Source organism: Rhipicephalus microplus, unplaced genomic scaffold (genome assembly GCF_043290135.1).
Source record: "Rhipicephalus microplus isolate Deutch F79 unplaced genomic scaffold, USDA_Rmic scaffold_32, whole genome shotgun sequence".
Lineage (NCBI taxonomy): Eukaryota > Metazoa > Arthropoda > Arachnida > Ixodida > Ixodidae > Rhipicephalus > Rhipicephalus microplus.
The window spans coordinates 568687-592735 of record NW_027464605.1 but is presented as its reverse complement, the minus strand read 5'-3'; the positions used below and the strand labels follow the sequence as shown (position 1 = coordinate 592735).

The window sequence follows — 24049 nt, the reverse complement described above, 5'->3', positions numbered from 1 at the left end:
TTGTCTATGGCTCATCGTGGTGTCACCGCCAACAGGTGGCCGTCAGTCCTTGGACTCCAATGTCCTCAGCTCGCGCAACGACGGAGGTCTGGATGCCAGAAGCCTATACGTGACCCCGCGAACAACACCTAGCGTCGACAGAGCAACAAAGGTTGCTGAGCCCCATTACCAATCCCGTAATAATACAATCCGCTGTAGCGCGCCGGCGTACTTAGTAGCCGTTTTCGTCACGCATGTTTTGCCGAAACCACCTATCTATTAAAGACTCAAACCGTAGCGCAGCGCTGAGCTTTTGCGCACGCTCAGGTTGGCTGCGTGTCGTCACAAAGCCATTCGTATAGCTCCTAAACGCAAGATTAAAGCGCGCCATTATCAATGCCAAAGAAATGCAGACTGGAAAGGTGAGAACGCCTGTTCAGAGGCGTATATGCAGTTCCACGTCACCGTTTGTCCCGATAGTTTGTCCTCATCTTCGTGAGCGCTGTACCAACGTTGGCTTGTTTCTTGCCCGAACATTTTACATTCCATTTTGCTAGCGTGAGATTGCTTCCAGCATTCGAAAATGAAGAAATCGCGCTCTTGAATATTCGCTTTATGTTGATGATCGCTTCATTGGTAGTGCTAGAAGCTCCGTGTAAAAACAGTGAGCTGCAACGCTACTACACAAAGACTACAAATGATTTGAATGTGCTTGACTTGGCCCATCTACCTAGAAGCCGATACGTCGAACATTGTCGAGCCAAAGTGAACAACGTTCACCGAGCAAGATCCTTCGAGCAACGTGCCACTTCTACCGGCAGTATGTGAGTTGTACTTGATTGATTGATATGTGGGATTGAACGTCCCAGAACCATCATTTGATAATGAGAGACGCCGTAGTAGAGGGCTCCAAAAATTTTGACCAGCTGGGGTTCTTTATCGTGAACCCAAATCTTAGCACACTAGTTTACAGCATTTTCGCTCCCATCGAAAATACAGCTGCCGCAGCCGGGATTCGATCCCGCGACCTGCGGGTCAGCAGCAGAGTACCTTGGCCCCTAGATCACCGCGGCGAGGAAACATGAGAGTAGTAAGCCTGGAAAAAACGACTTACCTGTTTTTAAAGCTGTTTCTTGGATCCACAGCACATCCTGACGATGTTCTTTTAGCATATTTCGGAAAGATGAAGTTGATGTTATCTTCAGCAGTATTGAAAAACTAGGCTTTGTATCTCTCATTTCAATGGGTAATACGCAGTAAACAACTGCAGAACGAATTTATTGACACCAATGCATTTATGTCGAAACACTGGTGAATGCACAAACGCTACCTGCGTGTGTGCTTTGCCACTTTCGATTATTTTCATCTCGCGAATATTGCCTGACCGACTAGCTTACGTGCATGCCTAGAAGGGGGTGATACCTTGACAGATCTCAACCACGTCGAGTCCTGATATCGACCGAAAAGAGAAGACTTTCACAAGTTTACTGAACGCTAGTCAGTACTAGACCGCTATCCAGGGCAGATGTGTCCTATTAGAAGGGGTGATGTCGGACAGCCTCCGCCGATTGGCGACGTAATTAGTCTTAATTAGCGACTTTACTTTATTCTAGAAATCTAGTTTAATGCTGGAATGAACACTGCGCAAACAAACCGAAAGTGTTTGACCCTTCACCTCTCAATGCGCAGTTAATTGTGTGAAACCCCGCCCTCCACTCTCCTTTTTTATCGAATATGCGCCATGTTGTTGCACAACCATCACAGTAAAAAACGGCGCTCTTTCTCGATCCGTTTTTCTCCAGGATCACTGTCAAATCTGTGATATTAAAAAAAAGGGCGTATGTTTTCGTCACGCGAACACTCCTTATAGCTCCACTGCATTACGTTTACGTCAGAGCGTTCAACTTCTGGACTTGCACATCCAAGAGAATAAAACAAGGCTGATGTGACGAGCCAGCTGTTCTGTCATCGTTCTTTGTTGTAATCGTTCTTCGGCCGCTTTTGTTTTGCTCCGGTGTCTTCCGACAGCGTGACTGTTGACAGGGAATGAGTGGCAACACTACGGGATGAGAATATTTTATTCGTAGCATAGAGAAGGCATTCCAAGGTGAAACAATTAGTGGACGGAGTCGTCATAGTGAGTACTGCACGCGCGTCGCCCAAGCAGCAGCAGCAGCACCGGCTGGACTTTGATTCTCACTGCAGTCGGCGGACGCTGCAAGAAACACACCAGAGCGTGCACACCGGCATCGTGCACATTGTCTTTGTCGCACGTAAACCGTAACAATTTCACATTATATTGTCACTCTTTCCAGCACTCGCGACACAAGAGTCTCGAAAACAACTCCACATTTGCTAAACGGCATCTTCTGTACCTGCATCTGACCGAAGCCGCGCAGCTCGGAACATGATTATATTACCAGTTGGCGTGAAAAGACAGGCAACGTCTCGATTGGCGTGAAAAGACAGGCAACAAATTTTGGGACATCAACAGGCTCGTGGCAACAGGTGCTATCCGCTTAATCTGTGTGTGCTTGCACTGCCTTGGATCTCGGAAATGGCTCACGCTGTTACTCGAGGCAATTTTTACGCCATTGACTGGTTTCAGTGACTAACTTCAGTGATATAAACTCCTGCATAACGTGCCACTCTTCTGATAGCCTTCGTTCTCAAGCACAAATCGTCTGCATACAGTGCTAGCAGAGGAATAATGCGAACAATTACTGGAAGTGATCAATATTTACAGCTCTATGTTTTTCGCCATTCGCGCTAAAAGATAGCTCTTATATTTCTTTCTTTAATGAAGACTGCAGCTCGAGATTTTGATCGACGCAATACCTCCTTGTTGGTTCATGTTGGAAAATTTATGAGCTATACAAATTACTTTAGAGCGATTGCCAGCTGAATATTGATTGAGCTAAAGAAAAAAATATTGAAAGCAAACAGCTCCAACCATTACGCACTGCTACAACTGGCGGCAAATACCACTGAATCGCAGTTAAGACCACCTAGCCGTTTAAGTAGGGCTGGCCTTGAGATCGGTGCTAGACACGATGCTACTGGGCTATCACAGCAATGAGGCGGTCGTAATACTGTTCTCAGTGATATGAAGTCGGCCTGTGTAATGTGATGCCGTCACTGTATTGTCAAGCGGGTAATCTTATCGTTGTCTCGATATCCCAAGCACGCAACAGAAAGGACGTGAATTGGCCACTAAGTGACACACACACAAATACGAAGGTTCATCAAAACTGAATGCATACGCAGCAGTTATAGCGATGGTATCACTGTGCATAACTGTACAGATGCCACATTGCTTCTGCGCAAAGAAATGCTACTTTGAGTGTGAGAAAAAAAATGCAAGGATAAACAGTGTCTTCTTTTTCGCAAAGGGGCCTTTGGTGAACGCCATAGAGAGATGTCGAGATGCATGGACTAGGGCGAGCATGTCCGCAGCACAGCATTGCAGGCATGAGTGGCGCATGCGCACTGCACCGAGGTGGTCATCGTCCCTCGCGCACCCCACAATCAAAGAACAAAGCCTGAGTCCCAGTCTGACGTCGAAGCACAACACAAGAAAACACCACATCGAGGCGTAACGTTTCGATCTTCGACTCTGGGCGTCACTATGCACTTTCTCAAGGTTGTCCTGTACGGGCTAACCACAGCTAACGTGTCATTATGTCTTTCACAGGCTACAGCGCACGAAGACCTCAGCAGTTGTCACATCTTCACTTGCACTGCACTCCTGGGTTCACTCGTCCTGAACAGAGAGGTCGTATCACACTCCGTGGAACACCCTTCCGCAGCAATTGCTATGAGTCGGTGTTGACCTGGCCCGAAAGCACGCAGGCACATGCTCCGAGCAGCGCACAAACTGATTACGCGCGTACCTGGGGCGCAGGATGGCAGCGGGTTCGCAGCACTCTGAGAGCCTGGAGCAACAGTCCTGGTAACATGCGCCATGGGCGGAGGCGCGTTCACGAGTCCCAATTTGGTTGAGCTTTTCCACGGTGGTGCACCGGGATGAATCCGTGGCGGCCGGCCGTCCTGGTCAGCCGGCGTACTCGGACACTGGCGTGACCGACTGTTGCCGGGAGGCCGCCGGATTGGAGAAGGCCGAGTTCTCGCCGCCCATTCGCGGCATGACCAGTGGCCTGGAGGGCGGCTGCAGGGGCGGCGGCGGGGACAGGCGGCTAGCGAGCGGTGGCGTGCCCGGTGGCCCGGGCGGCTCCGGCGAGGACGGGACCGAGCTGCTTGGCGAGGCCGGCATTTCGGCTCCGGGCTTGAGCAGGTTCATGCGCTGGTGCCGGCGCCACTTCGCCCGTCTGTTGGAAAACCACACCTGTGTTTTTCCGACAACGAAGCGTTGGTATGCGCTACGCACACGACGCGCGCGCTCGTGCCTCTCTCAACCATGCATGTGCGCGCGGTCCTGCTTGCGCTTTGTGTGCGTGTATTGGTGCACTATAAATGTCTGCCACTATAGTGAAATTTCAGTGCAGAGTTTTGCAAGAACATGGTAACTAAGTGCAAAAGAAACAACAAAAGATATATACACAGCGCAGTTTCTTTTTTCTTTCTGTGTTCTCGTCCCAAGCTCCACTTGAAAGGAAGCCATACATGTTCTCCACTTCAACTTGCCTGAACCAGTAGCGTGCTAAACGTTAAACACACTATTATTATTACAGGGTAAGCTTTTTAGAATATATACATGTGCGTGGACTATAGTAGTATGTCTGAAATGAAAGGTATTTAATGCTTGCAAAGTGAACACAGATGCCTCCACGGACATAGTCGCAAAGAGGAACGTCTGTTATGTTCTCTACATGATTAATTGCAACCGTGTGCTTGCAGCTGTGCTCATAGTCGCGTACAGTGCTAACAGCAACAGGTAATTTCTTTGGCGCAATGACTTGGTTTAAAACGTAGTTCGGTTCGCGTACAGTTAGTGCCATGGCAGATGCCAATAACCATGTTTATTAGTTAGCTATGAAAATTTCAGCATTAGATGCCACGAAGTGTAATTTTAAAGGTTAATACATAGGGGATGTTATTAGACGTGATTTTAATGTAAATTTGAAGAAAAGTGGACGAAAAGAAGAGATCCTGCCGGTGGCAAGTTATCTTTCTGTCCACTTTTATTTCTTCAAATTTACATTACAATTACATCTAATAACATCCCTCATGCTTTGCCTGACATTGTCTGTTATTCTCATTAGTATTACATGCTAGTTTGATGCCTTTTAACAGCGTATAATGATGTTAGTTCAACGTCCACTGAATGAAACAGGCGTGACAACAAAATTTATGATAGCTGCGGCTTTGTCTTTGTACAAAATGGTTGCTTTTTTAAAGGGGTTCCGCTGTGTCGTGTGCAACAGTTTTACTTTTAGGATTACGGAAGCAATGATTACACACATGAGTGATCATTGTTTGTAAGTGGCAATAACTATATATACAGTTAGGAAATTTCTCGTTAGAAGCCTAATAATATTACTGGTCATCTGATATTCAAAGATTCATCTGACACGAGAATTTGCCAAGAGCTACGAGAATTTATTTATCGCATTCATCTTGCAGTGTGGCAACTGTTGTGAAATAGCACGAAACAAAAAAATTATATTAGCCCGAACCTGCGATTCCATCTTACTGTTGTGAATCATATGGGTCAAGGAAATACACTTCGTTCTTTCAGAGAGGTGTAAAGTCTTTTACAGATTCGACTCCGCAGGGCGGCGTAGAAATTGATGAACATACTGACTCTGCAGACTGTTTGACAAAGCAACATTTTCTCATCATTTTCACTAGCTAGTTGAGAGTAAACACATGAATTTACATGAAATATTGTGAACATTTAGCAGAGCGCGTGGCATAACGCCTTGTTAATTTGCACAGCTATAGCATATAAAAGCATCATTCAAGCCCGAAGCGCTCTTTGAGAATGGTATGCTGGATGGAACTTAGAACTAATTAACTTAGAGGTTCAATCGATTCCCCAAGCTAAACCACAATATATTCTGGATACCTTGGGGCTGTGCTTCAGCTGTTAAGCCCTGCTGGTTCTGACCCAACCGGTATCAAGTAAAATGGTTCAAGGCTGAGCTGTCACAGAGCGTTTCAATCTTTGACTGTCCTATCAAGTGTTACATATATAAATGAAAGTCATTTTTATTGATTCCATGTGAACACGAATTGAGCATTCATGAAAAAGTAACATTCAAGTTGAGAAATAATGAGCAAAAGCTACTACAACTTCAAAATATAAACGATCGGTTCATCAAAATGTCGCTGGGGCCAACGTTTAGAAATATATACTATCTTTTTCGAGGAAGAAAGTTGATGCATTGACAAAGACAAGTCCATCTTTCGAAACTTTTGCTCCAACGACATGTCTATTGAAGCCTGCATCTTCTCCTCAACGTCTGTCCGCATATCTTGAAAAGTAACACGCGAGTCTTTTTCTCGTGTCACCCAATGTTCGTGATTGCTGAACGAAGTTACGTATTGCTGCATTGTAATCTTGTTGAATAAATGCAGCCCGCATCGCGAGGTCATTTCGAATTAAGTGCTGTTGCACAACTTTTTTTTGTAGAGAGCGTAGCGGCGCATAGATACATCGCTGAACGCGTCTTATAAATTCATATAATGGCGCGTATACAGAATAGTATCGCAAGATACTATTCTGTATACTGAATCGCAGTATACAGAATGCAGTATACAGAATCGCAAGATACTATTGTATACTGTATACTGAATCTTTTTCTGTTATGTTATGCACATTTGTTTGTGTTTTTTTTATTCTTGAATACTTGCTGTTCACCAAGTTAGGGGTCAGCAGCTCAGTCAAGCTGTTTTTTTTTTTGGAGTTTTCATTGGAACGATCCTCGGATTTTGCAGCTTTTACTACGGGCCCCTGTCATCATGTACACAATGATGATGAAATAAACGTATTATTATTATTATTATTATAGATTCACTCCACTTGAGCTCTCATTCAGAGCTACATGGTCGGTTACCAAGATCAACTAGTGTATGACTGTACGTCCAGGAACTCCTGCACAACACGCCATACTAAACAAGCACAAGACTGCCTCTACAACACCCGGCCAATACTTTTGGCTCGTTGAATGTGGACGTTTTTATCCCAACGCGGCTTGCAAGTCGCGGCTTCGCCCTGGAAACTCGTACCACGGACACTGGCCACCTTCGTGCCCCGGCAAATGTGCCGTACCACTGAAGAAACGCCGACGCCGCGGAAGAACCAAAACACAATCGCCGTGGAGTCGCTTGACGCGCGTCGTCTTCGGAGCGCTCAAATGCCCACAATGGAAACGAGTGCAGAGAGCTCCGAGCAACGCATGCACAGAGAGCCTTTAACCTCTGCTCTGCTCCCGATGTCATTGGCGTCCTCTATACCACGTCCGACGGGCTCGTCTTCGCTAGGAGCAAGCTACGAACAGGGCCGGCACGCATAAAGAAACAACGCAGACGAAAATGTCTCGGGTTGCGAGAAGGAGCTGCAGATCCTGCAAGAATGGACGTTTCAGAACGAACGTGCGTGCGGAAACAGGCCACGACGAAGACCTATACGCAGCGGCGGCGTGCCCACTGCTAGTCTCAGCGTAACGTTGTGGAAAAGGGGGGCGAACGAGAGAGCGCTTCTTCCATCGATGGGGCTTGTCCCACGATCATTTCGGCAGCCGGTATACACTGCCGCATCTCGTATATGGCTGCGGATCCATTTCCTAGGCCGAGCTCGCGCCGCGCGCCACCAACTCCTTTGTCCTCGAGGAGCGCCGCGCTAAGGGGCGCGCGGAGGCCCGTAACGATGCCCGTGGTACCTGGTTTGCTCGCGTCATTACCACGTGCGCGTACGCGCGGCTTCGGGTCGTTATCGTGCACGGCCGGGATCGCGAAAGAGGAAGCGGCTTATATGGCTCAGGATGGGACGCCGCGGCGTTATTTCGAGAGAGCGCTTGCCTAAACGGACCGAGGCTTTTGGAGGAGTAGGCGGTCCTCTTGACATCGAGGGAGCATGCGGGAAAGCGGTGTTCGTCTTTCGTAGTCTGTTTTTGTTTATGTTGACTTGTGTGTGTTTTTTTTTCTTTTTTATTTCTGTATAGCGGTAATCAAGCCGCGAGGAACACAGCTGCATTCACACGCCGTATGCGTTTCCACACCGCGCAGTGCCTCTGGTCCCTTTATACAACAGTTACTTTTTATTGAACGTTTTATTTTGCCCCAAGAATTTATTTTCGAAATGTGGCTACTAAGTCTTTCTGGTCCCATCATGGTCGGAGCCACCGACTTGATCTGTATTCGACTCCCTTAAATCCCACTTCCTCAGGGCTCAAAAAAAAAAAGTCTTGTCATGTCGCGTAAGCGCAAGTACTCAACTACGATAGTGCTGCGTGTCTCGTGAGAATTCACGATCATTAAAGCCGATATTTTTTCAACAGATACCAGTAGCGATAACACCGTGGTTCTGAACCATGCCCCTAACGATGACTACAGAAATAGCGCCATTGCCTCGTTTCAACATCACCTCCTCAAATGCGCGGTAATTTGTTACATTGTTTTGTTTTGGAAAATAAACTTTACCTAACAATTATGCCGTCTTTGTTTTCCCACTCCAGTTTTGCAAACGTATCGCTACATGTGAAAATAGTCAACCTATTGACAATAAAAAGGGGCAGACAATTGATGAAGTACGGTAAAAAATCACTAACGACGTTGTAACAAATGTTCTTGACTATATTCGTTCAAGTTGGAACCATGAGGAGACTTATTTGTCCAAACTTTCCTAAACAGCTTCGGCTTTGCATTGTTAGCAGGAGGTTGAATGTGAAAGCCGCATCACAAAATTGCTACGCCTCTTCTTTCTTCTCTGACTTGCAACAGTGCGCTGCACTAAAGCAAACTTTAGACATCAACCCTGCAGGAAGTCGTGTTGGTAAATAACGTAAAGTATACGTTCAGAAACAAGTCACAACCTTCTTTGAAGTAAGAGTTCTGATGCTCATCGATAGGAGAGGAGAGGAAGTGCATTGAACTACAGCCTGCAGCTTAGGGTACCAGGGTCAGGATACGTAGCGAACGAGGAGGTTGTCACGTGCATTTGTCGCCAAGTTTTGTGTCAGGCATGCATCGCAAAAAGGTGGTGCGTGTAAAGAATTTGTGGACATGGACTTCAATAAACATTAAAATGTATCATTTTTATCACTTGTTTTACCTAATGTTCGTTACTTCTTCATTGTCTGCGTGCGCATACGAACAGTTCTACGCGACCTAGACGCAGCGCGCCGCCGGAAACCGAGACGGACTGAGTGCGCCACCAAGTGCGCACATCGTCGCGTACCCGACGTGGCAGACAGGAAAGGGTGTTGGCGATGAGTCGAGAGGCCACTACAGCTTCAACCTTCCGCAGTGGCGCGAGGACAGAACCCCTTTTTGCCCTCGGCGTTGGGTGACGCGTTCGCAACGTCGCATGGCAGCGACGAAGACTTTGGGAGGGCGACCGAAGCTGGGAGGGAACAGGTTTGTTCAAGGCGGTGCACCCGACGAAGGAAGGTAGGGGCAACGAACCGACGCCGAGCGACCGACGAACAAGCGAACGAACGCGCGCGGCCGTTTTTCTTGCCGCCTGCCAAGAACAATTGACGCTTCCTGTCGCGTCCCGCTGCGTACGGCCACCTTGACGTGCGCGCCTCTGCTGCCGCTGCTACTAGTTTTGAACTCGGCGTGAAACGAGGCAAGGCTCACTGGCTGTGCGCGCTCTCGGAGCAAGCAGCAAACGTGACGCTCTTTCCCCGCTAACCGCCATCATGAACCTTGGAACTGCCGAGTGCTTCCGTCGGCTGATAGATGGAGCCGTGAGGCTCGTGTGAACTGGGCCTCGTTGAAGAGTGCGGGCTCTTTGCGTAGCTCGCGCGGCTTGCTGACTCGGCGCCCACCGGGGTGACATTTTTACGACTTTGCCTCCCTCTTTTCTTGACGAGGTAGCAGCGCTGGTATGACAGATCGTGGATGTCACTGTTGGAGCAGTGAGTGAAAAAAAAAGACAAAAAGAAAAATTATAACGACGGAACGTTATATGCGAACCAACCGACACGACTGCAGCTCGCAAACGACCTGTCCCCTCAGAATTGCACCTTAAAGCAGCGGGGAAAAGCGATGTTTGGCGAGAACGCGCCTTCTCGAAGTAAAAACTTCGCTTTCGTGAGTGAGCTTAATAATCGTGCACTGACAGGGAGATCCAAAATCCACGCCAGTTAAAGAGGATAATAGCGAATGTGAATTTTGAATGAAATTTGGCATGCCCATTGTAGCCCACTTTATTGTGACCACTTTTTCTCCTCACTGTCTTTCACATTGCTCACTTATCGCTTGCTAGGATTACTGGCTAGCGAAGCAGGTGACAAACTTCTACGGTACACATTCTGGGAGTACCAAAAATATTTTTTATTTGTGGATTTTTCAGGATTTTAAATATTGTTTCAAGAGCAGTTTTTGGGTCAACATCAAAGGAAAAACAATCTACAATCCGATATTGAAAAACAGGAAGTACAAACTCGCATAGAACATCAATCAACACGAAGTATGCAGTGGATCACGTTTCTTTAAAAATTGGTAAATAGCTCATTAATTAGACTAAGGTAGATTGAAAACTGCGTTGGCGTCATAGCAGCAGATAGTCAACATTAGCCGCGCCACTTAGCCAACACTAACAGACATCAGCCTTAACTTAGTCGACACAACCAAGCAGTAGGCTTGCAGCTTGCAGTATAGGCGCTACTGCCTACTGCTTAATAGGCAGTAGCGAGTTTTGGTAGCGTGCAAGTACGACGTACATGTTCTGTTACGGCTGCGCTGCCTCCAGAATCTTCCATAAATTCGGTCAAGAATCGTTCATGCCATCACATAATGCAGGTGGAAGAGGCCAAGGATAACATTGTCTTCAAAAAACGTACTCTTTGAACGGAGCTGACCGTAATTTATAATATCAGCCCCCTTCTGCTGGTGTTGGCCGACTGTTGGCTATCTGCTCTGAGGACAGATAAGGTAATGTAATCCTATAACTATGACTTTGTCTCGTTCCATTACAAGCTTCGCATACGAAGACAGTTCAATACAAGGAAATTCACGACATTTTTTTATTTCTTTTCTGAAAGAGAGTACGATATGGAGAGAGTATGCTAACCTGCACGCGTGCTTCGGAGAGGTTCGTCTTCGCTGCCAGGCGTTCGCGTGTGCTGACGCAGGGATAGTGAGTCTTCTCGAACTCCTCCTCGAGCACCTCCAGTTGGTCGGGACTGAAGGTGGTGCGGTTGCGCCGGAACTTAGGCCGGTCCGCCGAGTCCGAGCTGGCGCCTTCGTCGCAGCCGCCCAGGCCGTCCTTGTCCACTGCGAATCAGTGGCCAACGCAAGAGGTTGGTTTTTTTTTCTTCGTTGTTTGAAACATATAACAAAAAAGTAAGGAAAAGGGGGCAAGGGTTTTAGCCAAACGAGCGTCCAGTTTGCTATCCTGCAGTAGGGGATGAAATCGAGAGCGAAATGAGAGACGAAAAGAGCACTTAGGGTGCACATATGGAGGTGCAAATCAAGTCTATTGAATATTTCATGGATGGGTTTCGGTGCCGTCATACTGGGCCTTGATACTTTGTACTTTTAATAACTAAATGCACAGTGCTACAGTAGACGCATGCGAACGAAAACTCTTTGGTTTAGGCATTCCAAGTTTCATGGCCTTATCAAGTTACGTAGCGATATACAGCAAAAAAAAATTTGCGTTTAATAGCCCAAGATGGCGGCGCCAATGTGTCCTATACGTAAAATCGTTTATGCAAATGGTCGCGCAGACGTGTCAATTTTCAGCTAACTAGCAGATAATTCGTTGCTTTGAACTCCATAGACGCTCACCGTCATGCTGCTTTCGATGGTATAGTCTCGAGTTTAGTAGGTTTAGTGCTGTTCGAAGCTGGTTCATGACCTTGAGCACTTTCTCTCTCTCTCTTTTATTCGAATGCGCTGCCTTCTCAGCGTGATTGCGCGTGCATGCGTGGAAAGTCAACGACCAGCAACGACCGAGCGCGTCATGCTCAAATCAGATAATGGCTGAACAATTGGCCTGTAACGCAGTGATTTTTTTTTTGGTCGGTAGCGTCATTTGTCGAGAGAAAGCAAGTCTTAGTGGACCTTCAGAATTTATTGTAAATTCCAGACCACCTGCTGCATGCGCGCGTGTTCTCCGGCGCTTCGACTACCGATCGGCAGCATTTACTGGCCATGCTCAAAAAGTGTTTCAGGGCCCCTTTATACATCTTTTCCATGAGAACCTTTGTGGGACATAGCTATCAGAATTCACCTGTTGTTATTATCTGCAAAAGTGCGTCTTATACAAGCGTGCCGCACTGCATGCTTTAAAATATAAAGCTTGTAACCACAATCAACTAGTTAATAACCGCAGCTGTTACTAACCATCTTGGGCCATTAGTAACTCTTTACGACATTTTACTACCTACGTTTGCAGACACATAGAAGTTGCAACGGATACTACCTTTTGCGCAAGGCTACTAACATTTTGTCATGCATGCAAACTTGTTGAACAAACCTTGAAGGTTATTATTACGAGCATCTAACGACATACTTAATAGCATGGGATCCACTCAAGTTAATTGGGCGATATATGTAAGCTATAGCACCCGTCTTTGGTCTTGTCTATTAGGTCATGTGGAGGCGATATTATTCAAAATAGTAAAACATATAATTTGTCTTAATATGCTTCATTAAATGTCCCAGGCTGCGTTACTTCGCGCACCTTATAGAATTGCACGTTATCTAAGTAAATGATCATAACTTAAGTTATTTATTCAAAGCATACGCGCCCAGCGGCACCATGGCTGCTTTCCCCAAAGGGATATGGCTATATGAACTGTACGCATCGCAGTACACTTGTCGTTGTGTATGTGCGCTACTCTCATTTATGACATTATGTGCATAATGATGCAATGACATATCGCAGCGGTAATTCTCGCAAATAGGACCGTTATATAAGCGGGTGGTTCGTGAGGTGCCTTTTATGTTTCTTAGTTAGTAACTGTTACTACCTACGTTAGTAACCATTGCTAACTGCATTTGTAATGGCGAAAGTAGGTAACGGTTACTAAACTACCCATTACTAACTGCACTTACACTAACGACTTAGTAACACATGCGAAAAGTTGTTAGCAAATTATAAGTACTACAACCTTTTATAGGTAGAATGACGGTCATCAACGATTTGTGACGTTTCTCTACAAGTGACTTGGAAACTGAGCTGTCCCTGTAAACGAACGCCAGTGAATTATTCAGAATGTATACATCGCGCACTCAAAGAAATTTACATTATCTTGACAATCTATTTATATCGACACGCAAAACGTGGAGGTTGTGGCGCACGTAATTGAATGGCGCTATATGCGAGTTACGTGGTTAGCGAAGTGATGGTAAACGTTGCGTCGATTCGATTCTCTTGTAAATTGCACATTCGGCGAGTCTACGAACAAGCTCGTCTGCTGGTGACATCTTGGTACAGGAATCACTCATTACGCCAACGGCAATGCAAAACGCTTGAGCAGACGGTGGGCGAGTGGGCGCATAGCTTGAAATATTTGTGGCGTGACCAAGACAAGCAAGGCAATTAAAATACCAGCTGAACAGTTAACCTTTTGCTGGAAAGCAGCCACAAAGCAAATAGTGAGAGACAGTTTGCACATAGTGAGACTGCCGTATAAACATCAGCCAATCCAGTGCTTCACTTAGGCGAATCGCTTATTTCTAAGTACGTCCCATCGTCACTTTTCGGCCCACATACTGTATAAACTGCTTAGAGTTCTTTTTTTTTCAGCACGGACAACCGAATATCGGTTATGCACGAACGATATGAGCGCCAACTCCAGATGGGAGTCTCTTTTGGGCACGAGCCAGACTGCCAGTCCCATATGTCTCGTTCCGCTTCACCTCTGTTTTTGCTTTGTCGCGAACCTCTCGTTCCTTGATTTGCGTCGTCTTGCTGCGTGCCGTGCCACCGGGGCCCGACAAACGTGTAGCGAGCGTTATGCGCCGTGCCCTATAGCTCTGCCGACCAGTGCCGTATTTCATAGCGCGCAGCTTAGGAGGGTGGACGCGTATATATATATATATATATATATATATATATATATATATATATATAGCTGCAGATGCACAGCGAATGCGTCGTGGGTAAAGCGCGACGACGAATACGAAATGATGGCTTGAAAACATCTTGGCGGGTGCATAGCTTAACGTAACCCTTCGGGTTTCGCGGGTCAAAGTTGTAAAGGATTACGGCTATAACACGTGCGGACTTGTTTGGAGACAAGTCCTCGTTTCGTGAGCATCGGTTTGAGCAGACTGGAGCGTACGTCTGTCCTGAACTCTTTTTCCTGAACGCTGCTCTCCTATACATCGCACGACGTGCTGATAATGTACTGCTCCCAACATTCGCTTTTTGCGTCATTAAATTATTACGAGCAACTAGCCGGTGGGGTAGTGTTATTACTTTGAATGAAAGAAGATAGTCTTGAAGGCCTGTTTCTTTGTTTGACACAACCGTGAAGAAAACCAGCAGATAATGAACCAATTAGCCCGGCAACGTACCTTAGCAGATAATAAAGCCAAGGATGGTATAGGCGACGTTAAGCGTAAGATGGACCATGCACTGCAGAGCGAGTTGGATGCATGTCCAGTTGGGACAGTCACGAGGCGTTCTTTTCGAGTGTTATGTAAACCTGTTTTTCACGTAAAACTCAGTTAAAAGTCAGCCCTGAGGCGTGTCCACTTTTATATCTGTTCTATTTTTCGCACAGTTAGCCACAATGGACGTTATACGTGCTGTTTTGAGTGCACTGAAGTAAATGTAATATTGATGAGAAGGCAGCAAAGTGGGCATAAACATGGCTGATCCCTCCTTTTAGGAATTCGCGCACTTCATGCAGAAAGCAGGCACGCAATTAGCATACTCGGATCGAGCGTAGACAAACAACTGTCTCAGTTCAACGCTTAAAGTATGATGCTCAAACCTAAAGACGCACGAAACGAACGCACAAGTATACACAGGACGAGAGCTAACTGTCACAATTCTTACTTCAGCGTATGTGAGCAGCGTGCTTCTTTCGGTAACGCTGCCGCGGCAGCGAGTGAAGTGACCTCCGTGCTCTCCTGAAGCACGTGTCTGATCTGACAAGCGCGCGCGCAGGAGAGACCGACATACCATGCCCGTGGAGGCGTGCGTTCAAAGAAACACGAGAGGCGCCCAATGCTATAGAGTAACTGTAGATGGTAGGGACCATATACAGTTACTCTACGTAACGTGAGCACGTTGCGCCATCTCGCTGCTGATGATGAAAACACACTGAAGTCAAGGTGTTCTAAGGACTGCCAATGGTGTATTATGTATATAAATAACTTGCTGTTAGCAAGCTTAACAACGTACGCTCTATAGCTTAGTGGCACGCTGCAAAGTGTGAGGCCGCTGGTTCGACGCCCCGGTATATACGGAAGTTTTCCATCTTGTTATTTTTTTTTTGTTGCAATCGCTTAGTACATATTTTACTACGTCAAATCCGCGACGGAAATACGTCATCGGAGCCGTTGTGTACCTCGGCATGAAGCACTTTCACGTTAAAATATAAGCTGCCGTCGGGTCCGACGGCAGCTTATATTATAACATGGTCAAAACTTCAAAACAGTTGATTGCATGTTGAGCGAGTTGGTGCGTTGACATATATAGAAACCATCGTGACATTGTGCGAGCGCAGCTGAGCATGACACACAAGAAGAAACAGACGAGAACCGGAGCGAACAGGCACGCGCCGGTTCTCGTCTGTTTCTTCGTGTGTGTCGTGTTTAGTGGTACTCTCACGATGGTTTCTATGTTCGAATCAGAAGGTCGCAAGTTTGGTCTCTGCCGGCGGCAACTTGTCTTGTCGTCCTTCTACTGTGTTCCAATAATACTACAATTACTTCACTGTACTTAGCGAGAGCAGCACAATTAACGTTCACTGTACCATCTTTGGCTTCACTATCTGCTGGTTTTTCTTTAGGTTACCTAGGTCGTACTTGACGTCGTAGTAAAGTATTATTAGCTGTAGCTGTAAATTCATAATAGAAGGTATACTGCTACTATATATACCAGTAGTACGTAGCTCTAATACATTTTTTTGTTATATATATATATATATATATATATATATATATATATATATATATATAGAGAGAGAGAGAGAGAGAGAGAGCAAGAAACAGTTTTTCTGTGTCACTGCATTCGCATCACGCGAAACTTTTAGCCGCTTATACATATATGTACTATACGCTATCTTGTATTCAAGGTTAGAAACGAGCATCCATTCTCCAATGTTAGCAATGACGATAGGTCACACTTGAAAAGACGGTTCTTTTCAGAACGCGTTCGAAAATGGCAAATTTGCTGCAATGGTCAATAGAGACCGGTTACTCTCAATCACGACGATCGGGAAGAGGAACCTGACGTGGGTCACGCGCATTTCATTCTGGCCTATACAACGCGAACAAGGTAAAATAGAATATAAAGAACTGAACGTGTCACAACACAACTCAATTCTGTCCGACTCGTGTTTTTTTTTTTTCATCGACACACCCGTGGTACCAAGTGTGATTGCACACTACACACGCGCTGTACAAACCACCGCTTCTTTGCTCGAGGAGGTTGTATAGTGTCGCAAATGGGTCACATTGTCGCCCAATTAAAGAGAAGAACGAGTGAGCCCCGAGATATATACGACCACGGAAGAGGCCCAATGAGCGTCGATCGGCGGAGCGCTGTGTCACTTCGATCAGCGCACGTTCCGAATGCCTCGAGCGGCCTCCCCGTTTCCTTGATCAGCCCCGCCTCTCAATATAGTGCTTTACTGACCCCCCCCCCCCTTCTTTTTTTTTCGTATTTCCTGTGCCGCTTATAGACGTCCCTGCATTAACTGTCGCTCGTATATAATTCGGGGGGACACATTCCCAGCATTTCCACTTTTTTCTTGGCTCTTTGTCCGTTTGCTTTCTCTTCCGCAGCCTATTATCGGTTAGTTAGCGCAGGTTTCAGTCTGCCTCCGCGGCAAGACACGCACAAACACTCTGCCGACGCAAGGCCTCACGCGACGCGCGCACAGCTGGGCCGCGCGCACGACTTCGATTTGACTCGCGCGTGTTCCGGTGATCGCGCTTGACAGCAGCTGCGCGCACAGATTGACTTGGCCGAAGTTGCCTAGTCATCGCGCTTAAGGGTCGACGCCGCCGTAGTTTTCAGCGAGGACGGGAGGGGGGGGGGGGGGGGACACTCCTCCCGCCTTTCTAAACACGCGCCCGCCCTGGCGGCGTGTGTGCACAAGTGTACTTCAAGCGTTGCGGCATGGTTGGCAGGCTCGCGTCGAGCTGCGCAGGGGCAGGCTTGTCGCGGAGTCGTCACGCGTGGTCTGTCACGTCGCTGCGACGTGTGGGGCCGATCACGACTGCGCTCTCGGTTAGCAGAGCCGAGCGCCGTAAATTTCTGCTCGGGGCGGTCGCACCACGCCTTCGAAGCGAGTCCCTTTCGTGCATCAGCCACGTTTTTTATTCGCGCGTGCACGCACGCGCCACATCGAAGGGAGGCACGATTCGCGGAGGACCGCCTCCAGTTTTATTTTTATTTTTCACTGCCCAGGTATACGAAGTGTGCCTCCCATAAAGAAACGCGCCTGTTTCACTGGGTGTCCCAGTTGCTTGCTTTAACGAGAGTCTCATACAGTTTTCTTCTCAGACGCCAGCGTGAAGAAGTGTGTCACCACCGTGAGCCGACAAGGAGTGTTGCTCCTGTTTAATTTCAGCGCGACTATGTCAGGCACCTGTTAGGAAGACGTAAGCGTGTATAAAGTAGCTTAGTGTGATGTGCTCAAAAGGCCCTTTGTCTTACTGTTGCACGAAATGAACGCTGGGAAACGTAAAATCAGGCGCGTGTCGTCGTGAAACTAGACACTATTAAGTTATTTGTTCGTTGCAAGCGATCGCCGGGTTCTCCTGAATACATAGTGGTCAATCTTTTGCGCCGAATTTCTCGAGGTATACGTCGCTAAAAACACGAAGGCGAGGACGCAAGGTGCCGTTGTGTTTATGATAGAGCACACGACCGACCAGCATGGCATAATGAAAGCCTCAATGAAATGTTGGACCACGCGAGATGAAACGATTCCTATACATGTGCTGCGTGCATGTGCTCAGGCGGGTAACATTTATTTATTTATTTATTTCAGAAGTGCTGCCAGCCTCACAGATGAGGCCTTAGGCAGGGGTGGGTGATACAAAAAAGGAAACAAATATGAAGATACAACAGGAAAGGAAACACGTCACATTGAATATGCATACTTGGAGGGGGAAAAAAAGGATTTAGCAGGGAGCATCACGTACGTCCCACACGAACAGCCTTGATAGGCGAAAGCTCCGTGAAGTCATATGTCTTGACCGAAGAGGTGAACTTTAGCGCCGAGACCACGCAAGCAATCAATTCGCCGATACTCTGTGGTTCGGTGACCAATAGCTTTTAATCGAAGCTTTTGTTCGTCCACGTACAAAAAAAGGGACTGGCTCAGGAGAAGGTTCAGAAACAAATTCAGCTTCAGAACTGAAACCTATAGCGCGGCCTCTGACATTTTGATCACGTGCTGTGCCAACATACTATACGCTTCAATCGCATTGCGCAGTGGTCCATCCTAACCTTTACATTCTGTGTGTGTGTGTGTACAGGTTACTGTAGTCGCTTCTGTAAAACTGACCATGTAACCAAACTTTGCTGCTTGCGCACTATACACTAAAAAAAACAACAGTATGTGTGGCTCTTTTCCGGTAATCCTGGCTTTCTACGCTTATGACTCTCTTTAAAGGAGTCCGGTTGATCCTCTTGTGGGGCACATGGCTCTCAGAAAAAAGTCAGGCCTACAAAACAAAAATAGTCAAGTGCATTTTTTTTAACTTAGTGTATGTGACAGTAGATGGCACTGCACAAATGAACTTTGGTGCTTTAATGCACGCACACAAACGTAACATAGATAAAGAAGTGATCTTTAGACCAATGCTATAGTATTTGGAATTACCATCGGTACAAGCTGGAAAACATTTCGCTTAAAGAAAATTGCCTCTTTCTGCGGTCTCTCAGCTTCTTAACCGCATTTTCCCCCACGCAGGCTCGTACATCAGGCAAGTGAGTTTACGGCTGGGTGTTGGCGTCCACGCGTGCTGTACGGGAAAAATCCCGATGCCCCATTTAGTCTGCGCGAACAGAACAACCCTGCAGCTAGACGGGGTAACGAAGAAACCGGGTTTAAAGCGCCATATTTCACCGTGCAGTCTGCTATACGCTCGCCTCGACGGCAGCACGTGCACTCCGAGCACGACCAACGACAAGACGCCGCAGTAAAAGCTGGGCGAGCGCGAGGAACAAGCTGAGCGGGTAATTCGCAAGTGTCATCATCAGCGGCGGCTTCGCAGCTCGAGATTCTTGTGGCAGAAGGCAAGCTGTAAGAAACGTCCGCGGGGCTAAATACACCTGCAATCGAATCCCGCCTTTCGTGGAACTGCACTTTAGAGGGGCCATTAGCGAGTGAATTAGTATGCGGCAGCTATACGGCTTCTGGGCTTTCGCGAAATGTAAAAATGTCAGTCCCCGCGCGCGAGAGACGGCATTTCTGGCGACACCTCTCCGCACGAGATGCTTTCTTTTTACGACACGTTTACGTGTCCCGTGACACAGGCGTTAACACGAACCGTTTTAACGCAGACGCTTCGTTAACTTTTTGCTTCGATGGCGAGACTCGGCGAAAATTGTATGAACGCTCTTCGCGCGCACGTTAAACATATTTGCATTTTTCTGCGAGAGTAAAAGGCGGAATTTCTGCGGGGGTAATCTTCAGTAACATTATACTTCTTTAAGACGCTGGCACGCTCGTTGTTCTGGTGGTGTTTTGTGCTTGAGCCACACGTCTATAGAAACGAGCTTAAGCTGAAGTTCATGTAGACTGTATTGGCAACAGCGCAACCAAAGACGAAGGATAGGAAGAGCACAGACGAGCGCTGAACTTACAACTGAAGCTTATTTCCGAAACAGCAGAATATAACGAGAAAAAGAAACACGTGAACAAAATATTCAGTGCTCTTCTGTGTTCTTCCTATCCCTTGTCTTTGTTGCGCTGTTGTCCGCATAATGGACCACCAACTCGCCTAACGATTTGTTCTCTTAAGTTCATACAAAGACACACGCATCGGATTTTCTCATAGGCCTGTATTATATTTCGGAATACCGACTCAGTTCAGTTATGACCCGTTCAACTGAATGACGCTGGTTCGGTCAACGCAGCTCGATAAAATATAAACTATATATTGTCTTTATTACCGCAGTAAATGGGTGTGTATGGACGTTCACTAACGAGGAAAATGGCGTGACATCAACTGTTAAACACGTTGAGATCGTTGTATACTTAGTTCTTATGCATGCGTACGAATTTCCTTCGCTTCTCACTATACAAACAAGTGGTTGTCTATTTCTCTTTATTCCACTTCGCTTTATTTCTCTTCCACCACCTTGCAGGATTCCGCAGAATCGACTGTCAACTCTTCAACTTAATTTGCAGTTTCGCAGCTGGCGTTCAGCTCAGCTTACAGTGCACGTGGTCATGTTCGGAATAGCAGAGCATGCAGAGTGCTATACTGAGACACGCGCAAACAAACCAACCGTAAAAAAAAAAAATACAGGCACGGACAGGACAAGCGCGAATTATATGATAAGCGTTTGCTCGACACACTTTTCAGAGGCCATTTCGGCCTCGTCAGTTTTTCTTTTGTGCCCACCGTAGCGTCGTTCCCATTTCGCAATTTTTTCTACTGGCCTGTGATCTAGTCGAGCTGCTTTAAAAAACAGCGTTGAGTACTACTATGAAAAAATAGTCCTTTTTGTTTCTTGGCAGAGCGAAGATAAACATTATCTGATTTAATTTAATTCCATTTGATACTTACGGTCATCGGCCGTGCGGGCCCTGAACGCCGCCGCCAACGCCGCGGGGTCCGGGCTGGAGTTAGCGGGACTGGAGCCGACGCCGGCTCCCGAGCCGGCACCGTGGTGGGACGGTCCGTTGCCGGCTACGGGCGCCGCCAGAAAGGGAGACCAGAGGGCGGCGGCTGCCGGACCGCCGGCTGCCGCAGCGGCGGCAGCGGCCGCGGCTGCGGCGGGCGACGGCCACGGCAGCGTGGCCGCTGCCGCCGCCGCGTAAGGGTGGTACATGGAGTAGCCGGCAGCGCGCGCGAACTCGGCCGCGGCGCGTTCGGCGGCTCGGTTGCGAAGGATCCGGTTGATGGAGCTCACGCTGGGTGCCGTGTTGTTGCTGCACACGCCTGGAGCATCGAAAGAAGGGAAGTAGGCAGAGAGGGAGAGAGAGGGGGGAAACAAGGTTAAGACATTCTCACGGTATAATATCACTGAGAATTCGACGTTGCTTCAATTCTTACTGGTGCACACTGACTCACTAAAACAGCCAAGAAAGTTGTCAACTGGATAAGAAAAGGTGACACGTTGGTTATCATATTGAAGGGATGAAACACTCTTTGAACACGGGATATCACAGGCGCCGACGTTTCGACAAGCTGTCTTGTCTTTTTTTAAGGTAGCAGCACGTATGAGCTGGCAACCACATCGCATACTCACGTCAGTGTCATGTTCAGCAAATATCCCATCGCCATATTTTTCGATTTACACTCCTTTCCTTCACAAAGAACGGTATATATGCATGCTTGACAACCACGAAATAGAACAATATACCTAAATAACGAATTTGAGCTGTCAGTTTTCACATCAACGAGCGCGCAGTGAAAGCACCAAGTGCGAGAGCACTGAAACGCTGAGAAACTGATTTCGCCCTTCCCGGGATTTCGCAAGACTTGGACGCCTACACGTTGACTGTCAGCCCGACCGTGGTGCTTGCTAACGTGCGTAGACGTATCGTGGTGCTTATAGGCGTAACAGTCGGGGTGACGCTTCGCGAACTCGAATATTTGAAGTCTGAGCAGTTGCAAATGTAACACGTGCCGAGAAAGCTATAGCTGAAACCGGAGTCGGTCTGGTGCTAGCTCACATAAAACTTTTCCCTACTCAGGAATTCCGTACGCAGTTCCAGTAATTTGATACGTTTCCTTATGAAATCTATAGCATCCTAATATCTTCCGTATAGTTGTCACATATTTCCGTGACGATGTTACGGAAATGTGGAACTATTTGTAAAATACACGCAACGCGTTTGAGCAACGCTGTATAAGATAATGCATCGTTTGTTATAGTTTGCCCTATATAAAAATGAAGTATAGTTTAAGCATAAACATACTAAAATTTAATCTCCTGCGCGAAGCCAGCAACAAAAATGGGGGTGACATTCCTGTCCTTTAGTATGCAAGTGACCGGTTTGATGATTTAAATTATGTTGACAAACCATTTACATGCGCTGTCCAGTACAGAATTTTGCCAGCGCGCTTTGTTCCATGCTAAAACAATAATAATCGAAGAAAGAAACCGTACGCACAGGAAGTCGTTTCTTTGTCTATAACGAGGCTTCGGTTCCACGCCTTTACAACGCCGTCCTTACACTTACGTGTGCAAAAACTCGCGTAGGTTCGCTCTTTTTGATTGCTTCTGTGCGCGTAAACTCCGAGCGAAATCCACCAAGCTTTGCTGCTTACACAAAGCCGCTCGGGATGTCTGATACCTCCGCCACCAACGAGTATATAGCTCACCGCGAAACGGGTCGGGTCACTCCTGATATCGGGGCGCGCATGAGAAGCTACCCCAAACTACCATAAATCGGCTGCCGCTGTTTTCCGACAGCTTCCGTCCATTGCCTCGATCGCACGCATTCAAAGCCCAGCTACCGTATAAGCAGCACTTCAAAGTGGGAAAGACGATTAAGGGCAGGCACTATATGGCAACTTGTATAGGCTGAAATACGTCTTTTAAAAAAATACAAGAAAGTAAAAAAGAAAGAGGCGCCACTGTTTTTGTCGGCGGGACATTAAACCCGACCTTCCTGTAATGCTCGCGCGCAGAGCAAGAAATGCGCGGCTCGATCGGACGAAAGGCAGCAGAGATAGAGAAAAAAAGATACAAGAAAAGTTTCGAAAAGGGGGATGGCGTCGACGCTATCTCTCTTCAAAGGTCGCTCTCCAGTTCTCATCGTGGATATACAGTATAAAAAAAGAAGCGAAGTGGTTCGAAAGAAAGAAGAGAGACGAACTTGGCCACCGAAACAAGCAGCTATGGCGACATCAAGATTCGTCGGCGGGAGGCCGTCGTAAAAAAAACAGCCCTTTGCGGCGAGGGATTTCTTCAAGCCGTGCCAGACAGCGCGGGGTCGTGGCAAGTTTTCTACGGCGGCAATATACGCTTAATGGCAAAGCCGCCTCGGCGATTGTGTGTGTGTGAGTGAGCATACGAATCGCGCATCGGCAATTGATTCTCGCACTGCTGCGAGCATGCAGGCGGCTTCTCCTGTGTTGGTGACGCCACCGAAACCCATGGGCGCGCCCATTGTTCTGCCGGCGATCATCGGCGATGCATACATCGGTTCTGCCTCACTCGTGAAGGGTACGGGGCATCTCACGTTCACTATAGCGAGCATTGCGCGTACACCGTGACGCGTGACCCTGCTTTTTGGGGGTTCCGAGAGGGCTATTCGGGCGTCGATTTGTGCGCGCCGCGGGCGCTTCTGTGAGCTGTGGGCGCAACAATGTCTCTCCATGTAGAGCGCTTCATAAAACGATGACGAACGACCACGAGTATGACGACGCCCTCACTGTTAACGCCGATGAATTATTCATTTGAACGTCCCCCACAATCTTAAAGAAGATCGAACGACGATCGGAAGCAAAGACTCAACGGGAATGCAATGAAGGTTTAAGGATTCCACCCGGCGAGCAGACGTGCCTCTCCACTGTTGTTTAGAAAAGTGTGCGCGTTGGCAGCTGTACTTTTTTT

At 47.3% G+C, this 24049-nt stretch overlaps 2 protein-coding genes across 6 annotated transcripts in view; one reads left to right on the top strand and one right to left on the bottom strand.

The window, feature by feature from the left end:
* LOC119172814 (glycine receptor subunit alpha-4-like) overlaps window positions 1-24049 on the top strand; it is a 379910-nt gene continuing 355861 nt past the window's right edge. Inside the window, exon 1 of one of the 3 annotated variants that reach the window (XM_075884470.1) lies at window positions 1-803. The gene's annotated coding sequence lies outside the window, so the exon portion shown is untranslated. The remainder of the gene's footprint in view (window positions 804-24049) is intronic. The other 2 variants (XM_075884473.1, XM_075884472.1) reach the window with 2 other exon arrangements.
* The window catches only part of LOC142786811 (paired box protein Pax-6-like), a 209882-nt gene continuing 187872 nt past the window's right edge, over window positions 2040-24049 (bottom strand). For 2 of the 3 annotated variants that reach the window (XM_075884467.1, XM_075884468.1), the window contains 3 exons: window positions 21049-21423; window positions 11183-11385; window positions 2040-4324 (listed from right to left, as the gene is read on the bottom strand). In XM_075884467.1, coding sequence (XP_075740582.1) covers window positions 4034-4324; window positions 11183-11385; window positions 21049-21423 — 869 coding nt within the window. In that variant the 3' untranslated portion in view covers window positions 2040-4033. The remainder of the gene's footprint in view (window positions 4325-11182; window positions 11386-21048; window positions 21424-24049) is intronic. The other variant, XM_075884469.1, reaches the window with a different exon arrangement.